The sequence below is a fragment of the Carassius carassius genome, chromosome 17, assembly GCF_963082965.1.
Source record: "Carassius carassius chromosome 17, fCarCar2.1, whole genome shotgun sequence".
Lineage (NCBI taxonomy): Eukaryota > Metazoa > Chordata > Actinopteri > Cypriniformes > Cyprinidae > Carassius > Carassius carassius.
The window spans coordinates 26,454,811-26,479,643 of record NC_081771.1 but is presented as its reverse complement, the minus strand read 5'-3'; the positions used below and the strand labels follow the sequence as shown (position 1 = coordinate 26,479,643).

General features: G+C 38.9%; 1 protein-coding gene across 21 annotated transcripts in view; it reads left to right on the top strand.

Annotated features, from left to right (window-relative positions):
* The window catches only part of baz2ba (bromodomain adjacent to zinc finger domain, 2Ba), an 82,963-nt gene that overhangs the window by 43,598 nt on the left and 14,532 nt on the right, over positions 1-24,833 (top strand). For 5 of the 21 annotated variants that reach the window (XM_059571472.1, XM_059571479.1, XM_059571467.1 and 2 more), the window contains exons 3-20: positions 900-1,067; positions 8,046-8,246; positions 9,190-9,345; positions 9,669-9,874; positions 10,018-10,227; positions 11,076-11,675; positions 13,864-14,476; positions 15,610-15,900; positions 17,865-17,925; positions 18,583-18,691; positions 18,957-19,058; positions 19,575-19,791; positions 19,879-19,971; positions 20,056-20,117; positions 20,268-20,333; positions 21,255-21,320; positions 22,683-22,727; positions 23,115-23,147. In XM_059571472.1, coding sequence (XP_059427455.1) covers positions 902-1,067; positions 8,046-8,246; positions 9,190-9,345; positions 9,669-9,874; positions 10,018-10,227; positions 11,076-11,675; positions 13,864-14,476; positions 15,610-15,900; positions 17,865-17,925; positions 18,583-18,691; positions 18,957-19,058; positions 19,575-19,791; positions 19,879-19,971; positions 20,056-20,117; positions 20,268-20,333; positions 21,255-21,320; positions 22,683-22,727; positions 23,115-23,147 — 3,297 coding nt within the window. In that variant the 5' untranslated portion in view covers positions 900-901. The remainder of the gene's footprint in view (positions 1-899; positions 1,068-8,045; positions 8,247-9,189; positions 9,346-9,668; positions 9,875-10,017; positions 10,228-11,075; positions 11,676-13,863; positions 14,477-15,609; positions 15,901-17,864; positions 17,926-18,582; positions 18,692-18,956; positions 19,059-19,574; positions 19,792-19,878; positions 19,972-20,055; positions 20,118-20,267; positions 20,334-21,254; positions 21,321-22,682; positions 22,728-23,114; positions 23,148-24,833) is intronic. The other 16 variants (XM_059571474.1, XM_059571487.1, XM_059571470.1 and 13 more) reach the window with 8 other exon arrangements.

The following is a 24,833-nucleotide window of genomic DNA, read 5'->3' as shown; positions in this document are numbered from 1 at the left end:
GTTAGTTAATATTCTGTGGACGCTTCCATCTCTGAGATCTAATCGTTGTGTGTATGCATGTTCGTGTGTGTGTGTGTGTGTAGCAGAGGCATACAAGAAGGAGAACCACTCAGGGGACAGGCCACGAGTGTTTATATATAATGACAGCCATGTTTGCTACACTGTGGCGCTCTCTGCCGCTCCCCCCATCGAAATCTCCTCATGACATTAGCATCCTTGCAGACATGCAGCCAAAAGCTCAAGATTTCCAAACACATAAAACGTTTATATTGTCTTCAGCAGTCAGGTATTTTCAGGTTGAATCACTGCTAACGGCTGCAAATTGTATTTTCATGCGTTTAAAGTATGTGCAGATATGGTATGTTTTGAGGAGGCAAAAATAAATCTGAGAAGGCTTGTGGGGTTAGCTGTGTGTGTGTGTATATATATATATATATATATATATGTATATGTATATGTATATGTTGGCTGCGTATGACTGTCTTTAACATGCCTCTCTCCAAACTGTGAAATCTCCACAGAAACAGTTAAAGGCATAATTTGCCTGTTAAGCACATCATGTGTGAGAACGCTTGTTTTACGCTGTGTAAAAATGGCTGTGAAAAGTCTTGTAAATCTCTTCTATCCTATTGAAGGGGGTCTCGACAGTGAATGAATGGTTAACTTGACAAGCCGAACAAACCCTCTGCCCAAACGGGACGTTAATGTGTGGTCCTGTAGAAATATGCTTGTGGGGTTGGTTCGTCTTGCGAGCAGATGTGTGTGTGTGTGTGTGAAGGAGACTGACTGGTGTTAAATAGAAATATTGTTCATGGCAAGTGAAATGTGAAAGGAAGAGTGGCAGGCCGTGTGTGCGTGCAAGAGCTTGCTCTAATTATCGATTGGATTGTGCTTGACAGATATGGAGTCTGGAGAACGGCTGGCCTCGCCTTCCACCGCCCCGGCCTCCGTCCACACCGCCACCTCTGCGTCAACATCTTCCTCCTCTTCCTCTTCCTCATCCACAGCAGCCTCCAATGCCAAGAGCAGCCTGAACCATGGAGCCACGGCCTTGCTCGGCACATGCGGTAAGAACTTGTGCACGCACACACACACGCTCTTTCATTCCCTGACGCAAGGGTTGCTTATTGTTACAGTGTGAAAAGTGCTCAATCAAAACTCACGCACAATCACACGCCAGCACATTTCCACACACACACACCGCAGAGTGTCGCACAGGCACGCTTTGAGCCCGTCTCCAAGTTTAGACTGCGTGGTTGGCGGCAGATTGGAGACTGATGTCATCAGGGACCTCTCTTCCTGTCTGATGAAGCATCTTTTTTTTTCAATCTCTGAGTGACATGTGATAAAGCGCAAATCTTCTCTGCTGATTGAGTCTTGTCTGATAAGGCACAAGTGTTCACTTTCTCAGATTCTGTTCTGTTAAAGGGATAGTTCTGCCAAAAAAGAAAGTTCTGTCACCATTTACTGTTCCTCATCTCTTTCCAAACTTAAATTTATTTATTTTTTTCTGGGGGAACACAAAAGGAGATTTTTACAGAGACTCCAGATTGATTTTTTTTTTATAATTAGTACTGGGGCTGTCAAGAGCCAAACAATAAATAAATAAAAACATAAAAGCACCATAAAGGTAGTACTTGTGTCTCTGTATTTGCTTGGTATGTAATCTCAAGCAAGTACAGTTGAGCTGACATTCACCATATGTGATGTTATAAATATGCTCTGTGTATTATTATATGAATAAAATCCTAAATTAATTTAGTCAATTATTAAACCACTTCATTCATATAAATTGAGTGAAAGTTATAGCTGTGTGAAATTTAAAGGGATGGACAAAAATGATGAGAAAATATCAAAAATATTGTTCAAAGATGAACTAAAGCCTCATAGGTTTTGGTTGACATGAGAGTGAGTAAATGACAGAATTAAATTTTTTAGTGCGCTATCCCTTTAAGTAATTTAAAGCCATACAATAGCTTTATGTGAGCAAGATGTGTGTTGATTTGACATCAGTGATATATTTGATGTAATTATGTAATCATATTTAAATTTGATGTAATCATGAATAAGATCTAAAAGTTATAATGGTGGAGAAGATTTTCAGCAGTTAATAACTTAAAAATGTGCAGATTATCAGCAGTTAGTCATTTTTTCTTGCATTAAGTTAGCGCTAAAGCTGCATGAACATTCTTCAGAACTTTTCCTTTTGTGTTCCAGAGTGGAATGAAAGTTGTACAGATTTTGGAAATACAGTGTGAGTAAATGAGGACAGAATTTACATTTTTGCATGAACTACAAAGTTAGTGTTACACATAAGCGTCACTGCAAATAGCGGAGCTATTAGTTGAACAACATTTCCTAGTAACAAAGTGATAGGCTACTACTTTTACAATAATTTTGCCTTTCGTTAGAGTTTTGCATGGTTCAGCTCACTCACCCACTGAAAGGTTTCTCACTAAATAAATCAGTAATAGGATATAAAAAAACAACAAAAGTGCTTATGTAAAATTAAATGTTTACCCAAAATCAGTTAAAACCCCCTTTTTTGGGGTTGGAAATCACAGGTTGAAAATGATATTAGGGTAGGTAAATAAAGGATGACATAATTTTCATTTTTGGATGAACTTGTATATTAATCGCTTTTCCAGCTGTCCATAGCCTTTCTATCTGATAAAGCATCTCTTCTCTCTCTTGTGTTTTGTTCATTCTGTGGCAGTCAGGGCTGAAGAAAGCCACCGACTTGCTCCTGTCGTAATTACCGACTTATTGTTCAGGATGTGAAAACACAGTCCAGGATTTAGCACTCACAGTTTTGGCTGCAAATTGAAAAGCTGCTGCATTAATGAATCTCAACCAATTAACTAGGCCTTTGTTAATACTGCTGTCATCTCACTCTCCAACCCCCTTCACATAAACACATGCACACACGTGAACGCACAGGCACAATAACACTTTCCCTCCATCCTTCCTGACACTCTTAAATATCCTCCTCTCCTCCATTAACTGTGAAGTTTGTAAGGCTTCACTGACTCTTTCCTGTTTGTAATTCGCTCTGTCTGTTCTGGTTTCGTTTTTGGCCTGGTGTTGTTTTCTGACGAGACTCTCATTAACAGTTGATATTCCACACGGCTTTCCGCTCTTCTACTTCCTCACCAGCCCGACAAGAGGAGTCGCGGTGAAGGGAGACCCTTTGTTTTTGCTATTTTTCCCTTTTTTTGAATATGTAATTGCGGCTCCGGCTCGTCTCTCTTGGAACTCAAGTGCCCAGCAAAATTCAGGTTCAAGTACTCACCAACTCTTTGTTGTTCTGTTTTCACAGAAATAAAATATAAAGCTCCAGTTTTAGTCAGAGCTGTGGCTTAATGGTTACTGCAGATACTTCTGACAAGTTGAGCCATGGTGCTTATGTGGATAATGCAGGTTAAATTCTGGCTTCTAACATGTACCAAATCCATTCCAGTTTTCACTATATCTCTTTATTGTACAGTAGTTAGCTTCAGTCAACTGATTTGATAAGAAAATTGGCATTCCATGTAGGGATGGGTCATGATGGAGAATCTGTTCATCATTCGTTAAGTAGAAAAATTAAAAAAGGAATATGCACCACAAGATGGATAGGATTATTTTATGACAGATGTGAACCGGCTTCAAAATAAAATTAGAAAAACGAAACTGACAATTCTCTGCCTTTCAATTGGCAAGTACAAGCAGGAGATTTTTTGTGTGTATTAAAAAAAAAAACACCTTTGGAGCAACATTAAGGTTGAATTGAGTCATTTTCGAATTGAGTTGTTACTCTAGCTCACACAGTTCCAATAAATTGCGATGGGCTAAATTAACTCAATAAGCAGACAGACGCAACTAGAGTCAGGTGCAGACTAGTGCACAGGAAATAAGCAGCAGTCATAATTAAAGCAGTTTAAGGACTTTGTCCACACAAAAAAAGGTTATTTTTAAAGCCACAGCTTTTTAACGCGGTTTGGCGGTTCATCCACAAGCAAGCACAGCGGCAGGTCACTGAAACCGAACATTTCTGAAAACACCTGCTAGGGTGAAAATTTTCAAAAACTCTGGTTGCAGTGTTATCATGTAGACGGCGAAACCAGCATTTTTGGCTTGTAACGTCAGAGCCAGCGCCGTTATCTCCGCCTACTGGAAACTTTTTCAGGCTTCTGATTGGCCAACATGGCTCTAATAGTTGTGATTATATCACCTTATTAGGCACTGCTACAGCCAATCCATATGGATTCAAATATTTCTGTTGCTATTTTTGATTATTGTGCGGTGACAGTGTGTCTAGACAAAAAAAAAAAGTTTTTTTTCTTTTCTTCTTTCTGTTTCACTGATGAACCTGAAACCGTTATGATTATTCTGGGCATTCTGAAGACCAGTTAGCCAGCTAGTTTGTCCAGTAACCCACTAAATAGTTATACATAAACATAAAGTTTTCAGTTCCAAGAGTGCTGAGTTTCATAAAATAGGACTGGGGGCAGTTTGCATCACTCCACTTGTCTGTGATTGCTAAATAGAATTCCAACACGTGATCCTGTTGTGTCCTCTATTTTTGTTGGCTGTGCTAAAATAAAACAGCTGGCCATATTGTGTCTGGTATTTTTTGTTTATTGAAAGGTTTATATAAAACAATATTTAATAAATAAGATTGCTGTATTACTGAATATCACTGTGGCAGTGATTATCTGTAATATTATGTGCAATAAGCATTCCTGCTCATGTTATATAAAACTGGAAGAAATCCAAAAACAAATAATGATCCATTTTTTTAAAAAAAAGTTTGATTTACTTGGATTAAACAGACAAAAGGGACCCCGGTAATTCAGTCCTAGTTGAGCTGATTAACGTTCAGAATGAGTCCATCCCTCGACAGGTTCTCACAGCGCTATCATTGCCGCTTTAAACGCAATTAGCACTTTGTCCAACTAAATCACCGGCCCACAAGCGTGCCAGAGCGATAGATGATGCTCAGGTCGAGAACGAGGTGCATCTGGGCTTAAACACCGAATATTTAACCTCTCACAGAACAAATGGCGGCCACATGTTTGCACTTTTTCTCGCCGTCCCCCACAGACACACAGACAATTAAGTCGGCTGTCAGATCTGTCTGTAGAAATGTGATTGATGCAAACGGAGGGCACATTAATCGGCTTCCGCCGCATCCCACATGAGAGAGTGAACGGGGAGACAGGTGGGGGAGGACAGTGCCGCTTTTCAAGATGGCTCGGTTTGTCAGAAGATGGAGAACATGGGAAGGTGTGTTGGTGGTGGGGTGGGGGGCAAGCAAAGAAAGAGAGAGACGGTGAGAGAGAACGAAGGAGAAAGATAAAATAAGAAGGATATCAGGTAATCCGGTAATTCTGCTCTGCTCCTCTCAGAGGCTGATTTAATTATTGCCGGCTGAAAGCGCATTAATATGAAACTGGCGTTTCTGTCACTGTGTGTGTTTGTGTGTGTGTGTGTGTGTGTGTGTGTGTGTGCCAGCAGGAGCGGATGATGGTCTTTGGGGGAATATTTCCTCTCATTTATCTTCACATCCGCCTCTCTCCTTCTCAAGCTCGTTCTTTTCGTCCTTTTTTCCTTCTTTCGTCGCCACCGTCTATATCAGGACAAACCCACGAAACATACAGACTGTACGGGATTTGAGTTTGTGAGAATTAAAAAGGACAGGCCTTAAGCTGGGGAACTGAAAGCTGTCTGTCATAATCTTTCTTCTATTTTCTTTTCTAGAGCCTAATTAAAGACATGTGACTTGCTTAAATATTATCAGCGAAATGTAACATACTGTCTGTTAATGTTTGTACCTTTCTTCAAAATCTATAAAATACCGTAACTACGTTTTTTTTTTTTTTGGCAACGCTACTGCGCAGCTGGCTAACCCAAACTGTCATCGTTTACTCACTCTCTTGTATTTTATATTTTGTGGAAGATAAATGGAGAAGACCAGCACTGTGTCAAGATGAAATGATGACTATTAATCATAAATGCAGTTGATATGGGTGCACTATATTCCAAGTCTTAAGGTGCCATTACAAAATGATGCGGATATGAAAAGGTTCATTTGTCTGTTGGCAATATTGTCATATGAAGCACAGCTCACACAAAAGTTACTTTCCAAACAAGCAGCTTTCTGTTGGTCACGCAAAATTCCCAATTGCGTGAATACCTAATGAAATGACTGGATTTTGTTCTTGGATATTTGCAGAACAACAGTAAATGCGACTGAAGGAACAGACTGAAATTTATATCAAATGGAGAATATGGGTTTTGACAGACAAGGAAGTAATTTTTGTAAAAGGTACAGTAACAAAAACAGCTCGTTTTCAAGGGTCAAAGAGAGAGGAAAAAAGGCCATGTAAGAGTAAGTTATAACTGTTTTCATGGACTTTTCAAATGGACAAAAATTCTAAAGTGGACTCCAGGGAAAAATGCTGCAAAACATCTGCATGCAGCAGACAGTTCCTACAGTCTTCAAACATAAACAAGAGCAAAGGGAAGTCAAGGCCCTCTCCTCCTCTCTGTCTCTCCTGGAGTTATAGCTATCTGCAAAAATCCTGCATTTCCCATCATCACTTTTCTCTCTGTGTGTGTGTGTGTGTGTGTGTGTGTGTGTGTGTGTGTGTGTGTGTGTGTGTGTGTGTGTGTGTGCGCGAGAGAGAGCTGGCGCGGTGCTGCGCTGGCGGAACGGTGCGCTCAAGCCTTTCTTCTCTGTGCTCCCTAATGGAAATTGAATTTGCATGAAATATGCGGCTTAGAAATTACATGTGACTCCTGAAGGAGACAATGGGCAGCATCAGCGCTGCCAGAGGAGATCGATCCCAGAAAGGATGCAATCTGGATGATGATGACGACGACAATGATTAATATAAAGAGCTCTGTGTTTACATGTATACCGAGAGCCTATACAATGTCAAACAAGAGATTGAAGTGATTTATCGAACTCAGAGAGGGTGTTGTGATATCTTATAGAATTTTGTGGAGATGCAAGAGCGCTTTGGGCGTCTTCTCTCCCACTTCTTCCTTGTTCTATCAAGCGGAGACTTTCATTTGGTCTGATCATAGTTATTAATCAAATACTGTCAGAAAGCCTGTGATTACATTAGCATTAACAGCCATCAAACTGTCTCTCGTTGAGTCTCTCACTCACATTTACTTAGCAGCCTAAATAAAGACACAACAGACTTTTTTTTGTAAATAATTATATAATTTTCATTTATTTTTTAATTATAAATACAATAGACTCTCCCTACCCCTAAAAGAAAACTTTAAGCATTGTAGCTTTAAAAAAAAAAAGAGTGACAGATTTTTTTTAAGATGTCCCCAAATAACCTGAGGGGAGGTTTCGTTATGTTTAGCTAACTTTTGGGGACATGCAGGGAAACCCCTCCGTGTCTGCTCTCATGTAAATTACAGACAAACAATGCACAACAGAAATTGCTTATGCTGTCTTCTTTTTTGGACGTGCAAGCATAAACGTCTCAGGCCTTTGTGGCTGAAAATGCAGCTTCATGAACATTGCTTGTAGTCATTTCCAGATATGTGGCTTCAGGGGTTTATATAGGTGCGCACACACAGAAAGCCATACAACATCCTGAACCTCTCTTTGATACACACACACACACACACACAAGTCCACACACCTTGACAAAACACTCAGAACACATAGAAGCTCTCACTGAACTCTGAATCACTCAGCACTCACTCTCATTCTCATACAAATAACTTTCCCTTTCTATTCCTAAAGTGTCACTAGAGGCAGAGAGATTTATATTCTTACTACATTCAGTGCAAAAAATTCAAATCTTAACCAGTATTTTTTACCTGTTTATTTTAGAAGCAAACCTTTGAATGATATTTATACTTACCGTAGGTTATATAGAATAGAAGTAATTTTTAGGTTTTTCTTCCCCTCGACAGTGTGCCAAATCATTTATTTATTTATTTTTAAATATTAACTTTTAAAAATGTTCTGGTTTTTGTATGATTACCTAATGCTAAATGGGTCATGGTTTTGTGTGTGTTTGATGGGGCAGGTCCTCTGTTTGGGATGATGGGCAATGACCAGCCCTTCAGTGTCAGCTCAGTGACCTCTGTGCCCAGCGCGTATCCGCTCATGGCCCACCCAGCCTTTGGTCTGCTATCCCCGGCGACGGCCCGCCCAGAGTTTGGGGGTCTAGGAGGACTGGGGGTCTCTGCTGCCCTCGCAGCTCACCCGCAACTAGGAGCCTTCACAGGTATGTGTGTGAATGAAGCCTGATGACACAATGTCCTATGTAACCAAATGAAACAAAAAAACTTAAAAACAATAAAAAAAAAAACGTTTTTAAATCATATAATATAATATAATAACAGTGTATGACCATAATTCTGTAATAGCAATAACAACAATAAACCGTACGTATAACCATAATTCATAATTGCATTATTATTATTATTTATAATAATAACAATGTTTGTGGCCGTTTATTCATGACTGAAGCCCTGATGATGCCTAGTCCTTGTACCTTAATGACATAAAAGAATAATATTCATCAACAAATATAAAGTAAAAATATTATATTCTAATAGTGTATGTAACAGTATAACAATAATTCTAATAATAGTATAATCTAATAAAAGTAATAATAGTAAATATAATAATAAGGAAATAAATAAAAATAAGAATAATGCTAATAATGACCAAAGGCATGTTAACACCAAGTCCTATATAACTAAATGACACAAAAGTATAATATACATACATCAGTATTCAATTCTGTCATTTACTTACCCTCGTGTTGTTCTAAACTGTTATGTGTGTTATGCAGCACATTTGAGCCTCTGTGGTTCTCGCGTGCCAAGAAAGTAAGGTTGAGCTTCTGTTTATGTTCACTGATCAGTGTAAATATGTGAATACAAGCCTAAATGAAATCATTTTATCATAGAAAGGAAGTCTCTTATTTAACTAAACTGCTCAAATCATATGGATTCATTTATAGTCTGTTTATCAACTTTTTGTTGCGTCAAAGTTGTAGTTGCATACACTTACACTACACTATTTTACACTATTTTATTATAATACTATATAACAGTATAATCATAATTCTATAATGAGAAGAATATAAACAACTATTTATTTCAGTCCTATTCCTTTAGATTGTCTAAAATTATGAGATGATTTACTCTTTCCTTTCTCAGAATGGTGGAGAGCAGCAGAAGCACATGGGCGGAGTCATCCAGCCTTCTTCCCGCCTTTTCTAGGTCTGCCGCCTATGTTTGCCCCACCGCTGCACAACCACGAGGCCAATCCTTACACATCCAAAACACCCAGCAAGAGCAGTCAGGCCTCCAAAGGTATTAATCTGTAAAACCCTAGTCTATATCTGCCTCCGGGAAATGTATGCTATCCCTTGGAGGCAGACTTAAAGTTAAACAAAAGTAATGCAGCAGTAATGTAGCCTTCAGGCTGGTGTACTCACAGTAATCATCGCCTTTAGCAGTCACCTCCAGTGCTGAATTCATAAGGAGATCTTCTGCAGCTTAAACTCCAGAAATCCATGACATAGGCAATTTGACATAGTATATATGTTGATGGAAATCTTTATTTGTTTCTGTAACTTGTAGCAAGAATTTGCATCGTTTAAAAGCATCTGATTGGTTCACTATTTTATGCATAGGTGTGAACGGAGCTGTGAATGGTCGTTCACTGTCTCCATCTGCGGCTAAAGGAACAGTTTCGGCTTCTGCCTCCCCCTCCCCCGCGCTCCGGCCCCCTGAACACAGCCGGACACTCAACGCCAAAGCCCGCGACCGCAAGGCCAGTCACCATAGCAACAGCACTGGGGAGCTTCAGGAGAAACCCTCACAGAAACCTAGAGAGAAGGTACAATATCATGACATCCGAGGGACAGATATGCAGTTTGCGGTCTAAACACACAAACACTTCTTATACATTTGCAAATATTTAACTGTTTGTTGAATTCAGTAAAATTGACTCATGATTGATGTCTGTGCCAACCCATGCAGAAAGCCCGAAAGAAGCAGGTAGAGGGGTCTGGCGTAAGCGGGAGTGAATCTGGATCATCGCTGGATACTGACACCGACGGCGTGAGCAGCAGCGATATCGATGATCTTGGAGAGGAAGAAGATGATGATGATGAAGACGAAGATGAGCAGAGTAAAGACAGTGAAGAGTCGGACTCAGAAAAGGAGCGGCAGAAAAAAAAGAAAATGAAAGTAAGATGCTGTTCATATTCTTTTTCTGGGCAGGAAACCAAAAGGCTGCAGGTTCAAACCTTACCATTGCACCACTGAGTAAACCACTTAACCCCAGATTGGTCCAGTGCATTGGAGGTCACTTTCAATAAAAGAAACATAACAGAAGTCACTCAAAAATATTTAGGCCTAACTTAAAGGTTTGTGGATTCCAATTGAATGTAAAATTGAATCAAAAATGAATGTAATGCATATTGGTCAGTCATGCATAAATAAAATGGTTAAAAAACATTTTAACATTTCTGTAATAGTACTAACAAACAGAATGAGTTTTACATAATAACCAGGTTTATGTATTTGTCATCAATAAATCAAATTTGTTTCAATTCCAAGCATTTTAACTAAATGAATATTGCTTGTCCCACAGATGGACATATTTTAACCATGTTAATAATTTAACCACAGTTAAGAATTATTATAATAATTTGACTAAATATATGTAATTGTTTTCCCAGTGGACATGTTTATGCTTGCTTATTCTAAGCAAATTGAGTAAATGCATTTAAAAATATATGATTATTTTAATAAATATATTTGAATTGTCATGATTTTATCTGAGTGCAGAAATCTGACAGATATGCATCACGTTATGTTTAAATTCTTTTTAGAATTTCAGTGGAATTAAAATGCATGAATCTTAAAATAAGGCCTAAATATTTTTTGAGAGTGTCTTACAGTTAGAGTACCAAAAACAAATCTGTTTAATGCTGAGGGTCAGTGAGAGTGACTGTTGACTGTTTTTAGTGTAAAAAAACAAAACAAAAAAACCTTAATCAATAAATGGACTTCTCTCTGTCTTGTTTGCCCAGATTGTGACACCAAACTCTGGGCTCAGTAAGAAGGAAAAGACCAGGCTCTTGGCAGCCAAAGACTTCCACAGAGGCCTGCCGGGCAGTGCATCTTTAGAGCCCTCTCCTCCAGTGCACCTGCATCGCTCTCCGCCTCCTCTAGGCCTGTCTCAGCCCCCTCTGCTGTCTCTATCGGGCAGAGCCAGACCCCGGGAAAGACCCCTCCACACCAGCGTCATCCAGTCCACAGGCCTGGCTGCAAGCGCTAAACCATTATCGCTAATCTCACAGTCGCGTCGAGACCTTTCTCCTAAACATTCTCCACAGCATCGCACCTCCTCTCCAAAAACCACATCAGCCACTACCAAGCCCCTCACTTCCTCACCTCAGCCCCTCCCACTATCGTTATGCTCCTCCCCCAAACCGCTCTCAGTCCCCTCTCCTCCAAATCCCCTCCCCCTGTCTTCTTCCCCCAAACCTCCCCCTCTCACCCCTTCCCTCAAAGCCCAGTCTCAAGCTTCCTCCCAGAAGCCCCAATCTCCAGCACTGGACGCTCTGACCAGCAGGAAGTTTCTGGAAAGTTCTCTGGCACAAGTCACTGCTGACTACAGACTGAAACAGGTGAGTAAGACAGTCTGACACGGTCTGGCGGGAGAAATGTGAGACTTGTTCATCCTTCAAGTCCATACATTAATCTCGCTTTTCCCTGAAGGCCGGTGTCCACGTTTTCGTTTTCCAGAAAAGCAAACCAGCTAAAGCAAATTCTCCACAGTTTGTGTCCGTATCTTTTATGCCAATTTAGGATTATCGCTTTTAGGGTGCTGTTGGTATTCAGGACGTGTCTCTCCTTATTGACCAGCCTATTTGAAAAGGTCAGAGTAACGGAGAGAGAGAATGTGAGGGGGAGAGAAAATTATTTGTGTGTGTGTGTTTGTGCGTGTGTTGAAGGCAGAAATACAGAGCGAAGGACAGAAAGGACAGCTCCATTCTCTTATCAGTAGGACTGGCTTCCCTACTGTGTGGCTTTAGTTGGTAAATGAAAGTGACAATGTGCATCGCTTTTATTAGAATTACTGAAGCAAAACCAAAAGGCAATTAACTCCGTGACTTCTTAAGGGTCCAGATTTCAGCAAATGAGTGTAATAAATGTGCCTGTTCCTCACCTCTTCTGTTGTTGCCTTGAAATGACTGTTAAGCAGGGTTAATATAGTTTTTTCATCTACTTGTAATTAACCAGAGTGGTTTTATTATTATGTTATGGTGAGGAACAGGTCCATAATATTTTGATTTTATTAGTGGTGCTTCCTGAGGCAACTAACGATCTTACTCTTGCTCATGCATGAGGATCTGGTGTGTGTGTGCTTCCTGAAAACATGTGGATTGTTTAGGGTGCTTTTACTTTTCTACGTTTTTAGTGACTATCATGGTAGTATGAAGATTTCAAGTGTTTGTGCTGAGCGGTTGAAGGCAGGCAGATTTCGAGCATTCCTTCTTTCTTAATGAATGTTGTGGAGCTGATAGAGTCATGGCCGTGCAGTCTGTTTCAGCGAGTCAGAGCAGCATTATGCTTACTCACACTCTTCCTCCACCAGCACTTAAGCCACATGACAACCAGCGCAATTACCACATCCCCACCTCTCTCTCTCTGCTGTTTTTCCCCTTTCTCTGTTTATCAGTCAGTTTGTTGTTTCTTGCTCCTCTGGTCTTTGCTCTCAGTATACATATCTCACTTTCTCTGAATATATGCTTTGTTCAAGGAAATCAAGTCCTGTTTCACTTGGTTTCAAAAACACAGCAGTACTGTGCAGTACAGATATAAAATTATGTTTGTTTTATTCACTTATATATAAGACGTACGCATACTCATACAAATACAAAAACAACTATTAAAAATGAATCCTCAAGTGTTGTTATTATAGCTGAGGTGTGTAGTTCACTCTTCTCATTAAATTATGTGCTAAAACTTTATATTTATTGCTATCATTAAAGTTATCATCTGTGCTGTGAATGGCACTTTATATTAAAATAAAGTTATTTCAGCATCATTACTCCAGTCTTCAGTGTCACTTGATTAGTCAGAAATCATTCTAATATGCTGATTTGGTGCTTAAGAAGCATTTCTTCTTATTATTGGTGTTGAAATTTGTGCAAAGTTGTACTTCTTAATATTTTTGTGGAAACTGTGATGCTCTACTGTTCTGAAGTCTACGGTAACAGATAAAAAAAAGATGATGAAAAAAAAGAAATTATTTTTTATCAGCAAGAATGCAATAATTTGATCAAAAGGGACAGCAAAGACATTCATAATATCACAAAAGATTTCAATTCAAAATAAATGTTGTTGTTTTTTTTACTTTTCATCAAAACAACTAAAATATTATCCAGCAAAAACTTTTTCAGCTTTGATAATAATAACCATTATTAATGAATTGCGCAGTAATAATAACTACATACAATAAATCTGTATATTTGAAGCATTTCTGTGACACTGAAGATTAAGTAACGGCTGCTAAATATTCAGCTTTGCCATCACAGGCATGATTTACAGTTAAACATTTTATATAATTTAAATTAAAATAAAAAGTTATTTTAAACTGTAATATTTACTTTTTTCACTTTCTTAGTATTTTTTATCATATAACTGAACAATAAAGAAACTAATATATGTTCAGATTCACCTGTTGCCTAGTGAAAATATTGAATGTAATTTAGAAACTTGTGCGCAGCTTTTTAGTAAACCAGACTGGATGTGATATAGTCTTGTTTTAGTTTCTTTCCATCATCATACTCTATGTTTCTCCTTCTGCAGTCTTTCCTGTCCCAGGACCAGACGTTTCCTCTCCAGTTTAAAAAACAGCAGAATCCATCTAAGATAAACAAGAAGGCGGAGGCACTCACGCCCTCTTCTTCATCTTCATCCTCCTCCTCCTCCTCCTCCTCCTCTGCACTCCCTCTTAAGCTCAGCTCTAAAGCGTCAGGTAGGACTAAGCCCCCCGCAGGGCAAGGTGTGTCCTCCTCCAGTCTGCCTTTCTCTCATGGCCTGCTGGGTCTAGGTCAGCCTAACGGAGTCATCCAGAGCACCCAGGATGTTCCACTGGCCCTCACCACCAAACCTTGCTCAGACGTGCCCGTCAATCTCAGTACGGGAGGCCGTAAGAGCCCCGCCTCCGCATCTCCCAATCCGAACCGCACCCGTGAGCCCCGGAAGAGCAAGACTCCCAAAGCGTTAGAAGCCTGGAGGGGTTTATCCCAGAGCCACCTGGTGCAGTCTCTGGTGGACCTGTTTCAACACAGCGGAGCTGAACAAAAGCTGCCCAGCAGCAAAGACTCAGATGACTCTGCTGAGGACGAAGACGATGAGGATGATGATGTGGAGGATGAAGAGGATGACGATGAAGAGGATTCAGATGACAGTCTCTCAGGTGAGATGCCTAAGGAGAGGGGTTTTTCTTTAATTACATTAAAGAAATAGAGTGTTCAGAAATGAAAATTGGTTAATTATTTTCTCCCTCCAAACACATAGACATCCATGGAACACAAAAGAGAATTGTTTTAAGAATATCCTGGCTGCTCTTTTCCATATGATTAAAATAAATTATTATGATTATTTGTATCATTATTCTAAAGAATAGTTTAAAAAATAGTTCATGATGTATATTCATGATATATTCATGATGGTGGATGACAAGAATTTCTGTGAATGATCCTGACTGATTCACTATCAAGTAAGAAAAAAAAATATTTTATTTTATGTAATCTGAAATCCTGATTCAGTTTAACATGCCTTACATTATTTCATACTGAATATTATTGCGGTTTCACTAGGAAATGCTTCAAGTTATGGAAGGATTGTTTTAAAGAATATCCTGCCACTCTTTTTAATATGATTAAATAGAATGAAAATGTATCGAAAATGACAAAAACAATTTAATAAAAATAAACCTTACCATGAAGTTCTGTGGAAATCATTCACTGTTTATAGTGGTGGATAAATAAGAATAGTTAATAATCCTCAAAGTCAGTATGAAGTCAGAGAAATTTTCTTTTCTTTTATTGAGGTGGATTATAAGAATTTTATCTTCATAGTCAGTATAAAGTTTAATTTTATTTAATGTTATCCTTAAATTATTTCTTACTGAATAACAATAACTTTATCAAAATACACCACATTATGAAAATTAAATATGTTGCTATTGTGGTATTTCAGTTTCTCTTTAAAGGAATAGTCCACCTAAAAATGAAAATTCTGTCACCATTTACTAAACTTCCAAACCTGTATGACTTTCTTTTGTCTGCGAAACACAGAAGAAGATATCGTGAAGAATGTTTGTAACCAAACATTTTGGTTCCCGTTGACTGCCATTGTATTTTTGTCCTTACAATGTCAAGTCAACACGTACCACTGAAGTTGAGTAAATGATGACAGAATTTTCATTGTTGCGTAAACTATTCCTTTTATTTGGTTCATTGGTGCAACGAATGACACAAGACATGTCCTAATGATCAAATCCATAAACACAGTCTCATGTCCTCCCCGTCGCCTTTTATTTCTCAGAGTCAGACAGCAATTCAGACAGCGAGATGTACGGCTCAGAGGGTGGTAAAAAGAAGCGCAAGGATGGAGTCATGGATATGGACAGCGATGAAGAGAAGACTCCTCAGAAACTCAGCAAGGGGTTTTCCCATCTGAACTCCTCCACCAATCACGGCCTGTCTGACTGTCTGCCACTAAACCTCCAAGTCATTAAGCCTTCCAGTGTGGCCACGCCCACCGTTGTGAGCAGCTCCGGTGGCTTGACCTATCACAGCTCTCCCTCCTCATCGTACTCTGTTGGAACCTCTCCAGGTAACCACAGGCAGCGTCATTACTAAACTAAAACTGGATATGCTCGACACCTTCCTTTGGAGCTCTGTCAGTGTCAAAGTGTGCATGGAGTTGAATATGTGTCGTGTGTTTGCATATGCCCTTTTGTCTGTGTGTCTGTCTGTGTGCAAGCTGTCACACTCAGATGACGGAGTGTCTATTTTTAGAAAGATAAATGGCGTCTGGCATCCCTCGGCTCCCTTTGTGCCCGTCTATTTGGGTGTGTGTCCTTGGACCTACCTAGCTGTTGTGTCTGAGCTCTGTTTGGCCTGTATTCCAGGAAAAAACCTAAACCAAATTAATATTAAACTCTTTCCACTAATTGTGTGTTTGATTTATACAGGATCAGGTTTAGGGTTAGGTAAATGTAGCTGGTAACAAGAGCTCTTTGTGTGGTGCCTGGGTTAACCCTGGTACCTTGTTTTTGCCTTAACCTGTTAGCTGAGGAACATCAACCACCTCTGTTTGGCTGACTTAATCTGTTTTTTTCCTTCTGAAGCTAACAGAGACATTTGTTAAACAAAACACTCAAAAATCCAGCAAACATGGCACACAAGTGCATCCGCTCTTGGACGGCGTTCAGCATCCCTCACCGCGATGGAATGAAAGACTTTTTCTAATGAAGCTGAAGTGTGTCCATTGAAAAGCGTGAGGAATCTGTAATACGCTGAGAGGAGTTATTGTGATGATCTGTTTTTGGAGAATTAGTTGAGCTGCTGAGAGATTCGTTTAACTCCCGTTTTGTTTGCAGACTTCACTTCTCAAAAGGAGAGAGATGAGGGTGATAATTCTGTTAGCTTCTTCCTGTGGTTTTTGTTAGTGTCACTATTGCTATTACTCATGTTTTGAACAACACCTTATTCCTAAGTGTTCAGTTTGAGCATGTACAGTAGCTTGCCTTGCATCTTTTGTGCTACAGACATAAATGATACCTCAAATCACGATAATAGTTTGCTCTTATTAGATAAGATGCATACCTGCCTAAAAATCAGGCTAAATCCCCCATAAATTTACTCTATGAGAAGTTCCCAAGTCAAATCTAAGTACCAAAATACCATAATTGAGAATTGGAAGTGGGTTGTTTTGGCACATAAACTAGGTATACATAAAATGCAGGTTCCATGTCAATTATTGGATGTTATCTCTCTCTTTTTTTATTTTTTATTAATGGTTCTGGTTTTGCATGCACTACTGTCCAAACGTTTGTGATTGGTAAGATTTTTATTAAATGTTTTTGTCTCTTATGCTTACCAAGGTTGCATTTATTTAATCAAAATACAGAAACATAATATCGTGAAGTATTGTAACAAATTAAAATAACTATTTAATGACAGCTGATCTTTAAAAAAAAAAATCCATTCCTAAAGTTGTTCTAGCCCAAACTTTTGAGCAGAAGTTTATGTAATATCAGTCAATAATGTATATTTATTTGTTGATGCTCATTTGTCTTATTTTTAAATGCAATTTCTTTTACTTTATTTATTTTTATTTATTTTTACTCACTTAGAATTATTATCCATTTTTCATACTGTACATTAGAATGATGCCTAAATTTAATTGGATTTTAGTTTTTAGGTGTTTAATTTTTCATTTATTTGAAAATAAATTTAAATCATTACCTTTTTTTTTTAAATCTTCCATTAGCATATGAAAATAATGAGCCTTTTCAGTATCGGCCAGAATTTTAATATCACTGAACCCCTAGTAACCAGAATTCAGGATGCCTTAGCTACCGAATTGAAATGCCCTGGTATTTTAGAGGCCAGATTCATGCATGCAGGCACCATCAAAAGCAGAACAATTAAAAGTCGAGGTTTAATTTGATGTTGTTTGCTCATTATGTGAGTTGTAATTTGTAAGAGATGATGAAACAGTTTGCTTAAAGTGTGTGTGTGTGTGTGTGTGTGTGTTATAATGCGTTTTGTCTGGCTATTGTCTTGTCTTAGGCTCTGTGAAGAGGAAGCGAGTGATGAATGAAGATGATTTACGGATTCCGCTGGAAATGGGGTACGTTTAAATATGACACGCTGGTGGCAGCATGACTCAACACCTGTTAACCGCAGCTCTGCATTCTGTGCTTCTAAAGCAGCAGAGCACACAGTCTCATGCAAACATCGCATTAAAACTGCAGATGTTTAAATACTCTACTCAAATCACAATTCTTTGCTCTATTATTGCAAACCCATTCAAAAAAGCTAAGTAGCGGCAGCATTGCACTGCGATGCAAAATATTTGCATGATATCATGGTGTTATCATTGCCACAGCAAAAAGTTACATTAAATAAATTCTAGAAAAAAGGTTTTTAGTCTTTTCAAATCTAGGTAGGTGCTGTTTATGTCACTTAATATTTACACTTTATTGAAACTTGAAGAACCAGCATCATGCCTTCCTATGACTTTTAAACATATTTTACTTTTTTTTATTATTCAGTTTGTTCTAGCCTGGAAAATAGGCTTCCTGCCTACATGCCTTAAATAATCAACCAAAGTACATGTATTACCATGCCCACTATCATACAAAATCAAATTAGTATTAAAAATGGCATAAAAATGAAATTATATTGCATAAATATGAATGTTTTAATTTATCAAGCAGTTTTTGAAAGTTTGTGCGAGTGTGTTGTATTATGCACTTCTTCTTCAATGTGTTTGTTGTTATTTTAGCTGGCAAAGAGAGACCAGGATGAAAACAGTGGGCGGTCGGCTGCAGGGAGATGTTGCGTATTACGCCCCGTGTGGCAAGCGACTGCGACAGTACCCAGATGTCGTAAAGGTAACCTTTACCCATCTTTCCCGCTGCCCCACGCTAAGATACCCCATAACGCTCAGGAAGCCTCACTCCCCACCCCTTTCCTCTCCCAGTGCACCATTAGCAGTTATTGGATCCAGCAGTTTATTTAGGTGATCTGGTCACTTTTAGCTAGCTGTGCACTGTTATGGCAAGTGTGCTAGGCTGCTTTCAGTTTGGTACCATTATAGTGCTAATGGCTCTCTGGATGTCCTGTCTGACAAAATCACTATTATTCTCTCTTCTGTAGTATCTGTCCAGATACGGAATAACTGACATCACACGTGATAATTTTAGCTTCAGTGCAAAAATAAGGGTTGGTGACTTCTATGAAGCCAGAGAAGGACCCCAGGTGAATGCCTTTCATCTCCTCTTTATCTTTAGTTTTTTTTTCTCTCTGTCTCTCTCGCTCGTATTCTTTTACTCTCCCTGTATCTCTCTTTCATCTTGAACAAGGCAGGGAATATGATTGAACCCCGATAGTCTGAACTTCCCCTTTTAAACTGTAGGGAGTCTGTGCAATAATCAGCGCTCGTTGTTTTCCACAGGTTGTTACTTCATGTTTTGTCTGTCATGTGTGTTGAAAGAGATTCTTTAGATTAAAGATACAGTGGAGCAAACGTTGGGACATTTTACTGATTAAAATTTAAAATTGACTCTCTTGTTTTTTTAATTTACTTCATTTCCTGCTTTTTAATTCATTACTTAAATTGGATCTACATTGAGAATAACATTTCAGAATATTACAAAAGTTATAGTGATTATAGAGTTACATGATCATTAGTGATGTTAGGAAACCAGACTAAACTTTGTGTTTCTATCGTCATCTTTATAAGTCTGACTCTCCTCTATCCCCTGCTTCCCTCAGGGTCTGCAGTGGACTCTTCTGAAAGAGGAAGAGGTCATCCCCCATATCTTGGCCATGGAAGGCCGGCGAGGTCGTCCACCCAACTCTGAGCGGCCGTCGAGGGACGGCAGTGAGGTTTCGGGCAGCCGGCGGCGAAAGGGCCGCCCCCCGAATCTAGGAGAGAGCGAATTCCCAAGTCTCTCCGAGGCCAAACTGCTGCGCAAGCTGGAGGCTCAGGGTAAAGTGCTTCTTTTTGAATCGTTCACCTCATTCATTGATAATAACGTGTGAATTGATGGAAAAGATGTGTCTGATTTCATTGCAGAAATCGCCCGACAAGCAGCTCAGATGAAGCTCATGAGGAAACTAGAAAAACAGGCACTCGCACGGGCTGCCAAGGAGGCCCGCAAACAGCAAGGTACTCCAGGCTTATGAATATCACTCTGTTACTCACAATGGCATTCAAACATCTCGCTTAAGCTTCGCTCTATCTTTCATTCAGCTATTATGGCTGCAGAGGAGAGGAGGAAACAAAAGGAACAGTTGAAGATTCTCAAGCAGCAGGTGAGTTTGTGGAGGAAACCAGTTTTCGGTCAGTCTGAGGGTCACTGGGTATGAGATTGTAAGCGTTAATTCAGAATGGAGACGGCCGGTGCTTTTTTAAATGCACAGCAGCGCATTCAATTAACAGACTTCCTTCTCCTCTCCTACCAGGAAAAGATAAAGCGCATTCAGCAAATCCGTATGGAGAAGGAACTCCGCGCACAGCAGATTCTCGAGGTACGGAGTGACTGCGGAATGAAAATAATAAATTAAAAGGGTTGAAATAGGCTTAACATTCTTAAAATACACCCCAACCCCTTCAGTTCCTGTTTAACATGGAGCCGGGACCACAGCAGAATCACTCACCAGCATTTTGGGGCTCAGAGTTCTGCATAATTTTCGTCAGGACTAATGCTAAATTGGTTTTGGTGGACAGTTTTTGAATATTAAATTTGCTGCCTCCTGTGTTTCAAACCAGAGGTAAATTAGACATAAAAGATTTTTTTTCCCATCAGACAATGGCAGTTCTTGCATAAGTAGCAGGAGGAAGACACTGTTTACTTTACTCACCCAATTATAGAGGCTTCAAAAGTGTTTTAGCCGGGCAAAATCAAATTGGAGCTGACACGCTTGGCAAGCCATTCTGAACAGGATTTCTTGCTGTTTGTAATTACCTATTTAAATTTTCAGCTAATTCGCCTTTGCTTTCTTTTTATATTGCCGTTGTCAGAGCCCAAGGAATATTCAATAGTTTTGAAGATCTAGGCCTGATTCTGACACGGACTTGAGGAGAAAACATTCTCAATCCCTGACTCAGTGATCTGTAGCTAGAGAAAGAGCAACAATGGCAAGATGTGAGACAGAAGGGATTTCCTGTTTGTGTGTGTGTGTGTGTGTGTGTGTGTGTGTGTGTGTGTGTGTGTGTGTGTGTGTGTGTGTGTGTGTGTGTGTGTGTGTGTGTGTGTGTGTGTGTGTGTTTGTGTGTGTGTGTGTGTGTGTGTGTTTCAATGCCAGCTCTCGCTTTTCCTCTCACAGACACATCAATCAGAGTGTTAGTAAAAGTTATAAATAAAACAGATGTTGGTTTAGCGTGTTTAATTTAGGTTTATACCCAGCACGGCAGCACTGGTCTGACCCAGACCTGTTTTGCATTGGCAGGCAAAGCGGAAAAAGAGACAGGAGGCTGCCAATGCCAAAATGTTGGAGGCGGAAAAGCGAATAAAGGTCAGTTTTGTGAGTGAGAAGAGATGCTACACACCTACTCTTGCACACTATGAATCATCGGCGTGGAAACCCCCCCCACCACCACCACCCAAAGAAACTTTCCTTGCTCTCACCTACCCCGGCAAACCATTAACATTCCTCGGCCACAACAAAGGCGCAGAGACTGTTTGACTGATGTCTGCCGGCCTGTGGGGGAATATTAGCTTTGACATCTGGATTTTTGCTGTTGTTGTTTAAAATTAAAAATGCACCGTGCGTCTTTTTATGTCTTGTACACATGGGGCCCACACTAGAATACACAACCTGCTTTAAATAGCCTCCCTTATTTAAATGATTTTTTTTTTTTGGCTTTTAGTCACGTCGGTTAACTTTGCAGCCATCTTGTATCAAACGTAGGCTTTTGAAATGCACAGACTTTCTTAGGGCAGTATGATGAAAGTGTATAACAGTATACCACGATCTAGTTATTTTGTGGAAAATTGCATGAAAAAATTGTCATTGAATGGGGTTATTTATTTATTTATTTATTAAGAAATAAATAACTTTTAAATTCCTTTACATTCTTTAAAAAGTAAATAAAAATGATACAAAAAGTGACAGTACAGACTTTTACATTTATACAAGAAATTCAAATAAATCCTGTTTTTTTTTAACTTTCGATTTATAAAAGTGAATCCTTTTTCTACAAAATATTAAGCTCATAATGATTTTAAATTGTTTCATTATGTTTTAAAAAAAAAAAGAGCATATGAGACTTTCAGAACTTTTTCACCTGCGATCTATTAATGAAATGTCTTTCATTTGAAATTTATTTTGTCTTCTCTTTGGTAAAATAACAAGGTTTCCTTAATAAAGTAAAAATATAATTTTGTTATATAAAATTATCATATTATAATTATTATATTTTTAATAATTAAATCGTATAAAAAATATATTTTTTTTTATATAAACTATCATATTTAGGGATCCATGGCATAAAAAAAAATGTGTCTCTTTTTGGATCAATTGTATGTAGTATTGTAGAGTTCTATATATGCCACCATACCACTCAGCACTAGACTTTGTCTTAAGGGAAAATGAAACCAAAGTTAATGACTCATCTTATTTGCAGGGACATGTAGGATTGTGTAGATAGTTGACTTGTTCTTTAAAACTCTTCATTTGCTGATAGCATGTTTAGGTAAAATATCACATATACCTCGAATGACTTGAATTACCATTTATATACAGATTACTGCATTCTTAGGCCTCATGGTTAGGACAGAAGGCCTAGACCGGGTTCTGATTGATGGTTTCATTTTAGACAATCGTAATGAGTGTTTTGATGTAGCATTGAATCGTTGTTATGTTTTGTGTTTGTAGGAGAAGGAGATGAGACGCCAACAGGCTGTTATTCTCAAGCACCAGGTCAGTCACCACTCTCATAAATAATAGGTCTCATAATGGCCATTTATATAGTAGTAGTGATTTTTGCTACAAAATGCAGGAGAAGGGGAGACAAAGAGCATGTTTTTCTTGTAGAGTTCACAGTAGCCATGTGAAATGCAGTGCATTAAGGGTTAAAAGTGTCCATAAATAGATTTGTTCAGTCTATGCCCATGTAAGAAGTGGCGAGTCTCATGTGGTTCTGTCTTTAACTTTCTGCTGTTTCTCTCTGGTTAATTTCCATGCTTTTTGGGAGTGGGGTCTGTCTCTTTGGGGTTACAGGCTGAAGTTTTGAGTTTTTTTTTTTTTTTTTAATGACGCTGTGATTTTTTTTCTGTCTTATAATACTCTGCCAACTCTCTCTCTCAGGAGATGGAGAGGCATAGACTAGATATGGTATGGGTATGTTTCATCTTCTGTACATCTAACACTCGCATCGTGAATCCTGGTTGTGATATGATGTCATAGCAGCACATTTTTAAATGTAGCACTGGCTGCTGTCAAAACTACATTTTCCTTCTGCATGGCTTTTCAAGCAAAAAAAGAGAACAAAAGAAAAAAACTGCATCGCCTACATCTGCTATGCGTGTCAATGAGAGAAAACCGGCTTTGATGCAGCAGGCCTGTGCCTGTGTGTGTGTGTGTGTGTGTGTGTCTATGGAGCCTGTTGAGTACATACTCTCATTGGTGGAAAGTGCCACACACCCTCATTCCACGTGTAAATTCACCCCAATATTGTGTAATATTAAAATGTGAAAATGTGAGTGTTTGTGTGTATGTGTGTGCGTGTATGTATGTTGTGACTCTTTGTCAAGATGTTGCATTTGCACTGTGCTTATTGTCCTGCCTGTGAGGTCATCAGTACAGGTCAAAGGTCATTGTGCCTGACCAATGAGAGAATTTGAGGAAACTCACCTTTCTCTCTGTTGTACATTCCATGCCATCTATGGGTCAGATATGAAGATTTCACACTAATTGGCTTTGTCCTTAAAGTCAACATGAGAGCATTCACAGCCCATTTTGCTTCCTTAATGTGATATTTAACAAATTTGTGCAGAACTTAATTTTCCATTTCATTCCGTTAGGAATTGATTGGATTGTAAAAATACGTTCCATACCAGAATGGAGCCAAACCTGAACACAAGTTTGCTAAATCAAATTATGAATCAATATTTTGGCTTTTAGTTAGAGGTGCCCTCTGTAATTTTTAGCATTTACAGATAAAGAAATAAATAAAAAAAACCTTTACATGATTTGTAGATATATATTTATCAAGTACAATCACATAAGATAAAGATTCTAGTCTTATCAGTAATGCAATAAAACTGAACCAAATACAGCTCACTTCATCTTGGTTAAAGGGATAGTGAAAAAGTGAAAGTGAAGTAACGTGTGGAATCTGTGCTCTGTATTTAAACCATCCAAGTGCACACACACAGTAGTGAACACACATGCACACACTCACCATGGACACACCCGGAGGTGGTAGGTGGAAGAGAGTGCTGGTTATTCACTCCCCCCACCTACAATTCCTGCCTGACCTGAGACTCGACCCCACAACCTTTGAGTTACAAGTCAGACTCTCTAACCATTAGGCCCGGACTGCCCCCACACTAAAATGAAAACTCTGTCATTAGTCACCCTCATGTTGTTCCAAACTCCTAAGGTCTTTGTTCATCTTCGGAACACAAATTAAGATATTTTTTATGAAATCCGAGAGCTTTCTGACCCTGCATAAACAACAATGCAAATGACATAATCAAGGCCCAGAAAGGTAGTAAGGACATTGTTAAAATAGTCCATGTGACATCAGTGGTTCAAGATTAATTTAATGAAGTTATGAGAATACTTTTTTTTTTTGCGCAAAGAAAACTGAAATAACTACTTGATTCAACAATTTCTTCTCTTCCTCGTCGGTTGAAATTACAGTTGAACTACTGATGTCACATGGACTATTTTAACAATGTCCTTACTACCTTTCTTGGGCCAAATGCATTGTTGTATATGCAGGGTCAGAAAGCTCATCAAAAACATCTTAATTTGTGTTCCAAAGAAGTGAAGAAATGAAGTTCTTACGAGTTTGAAACG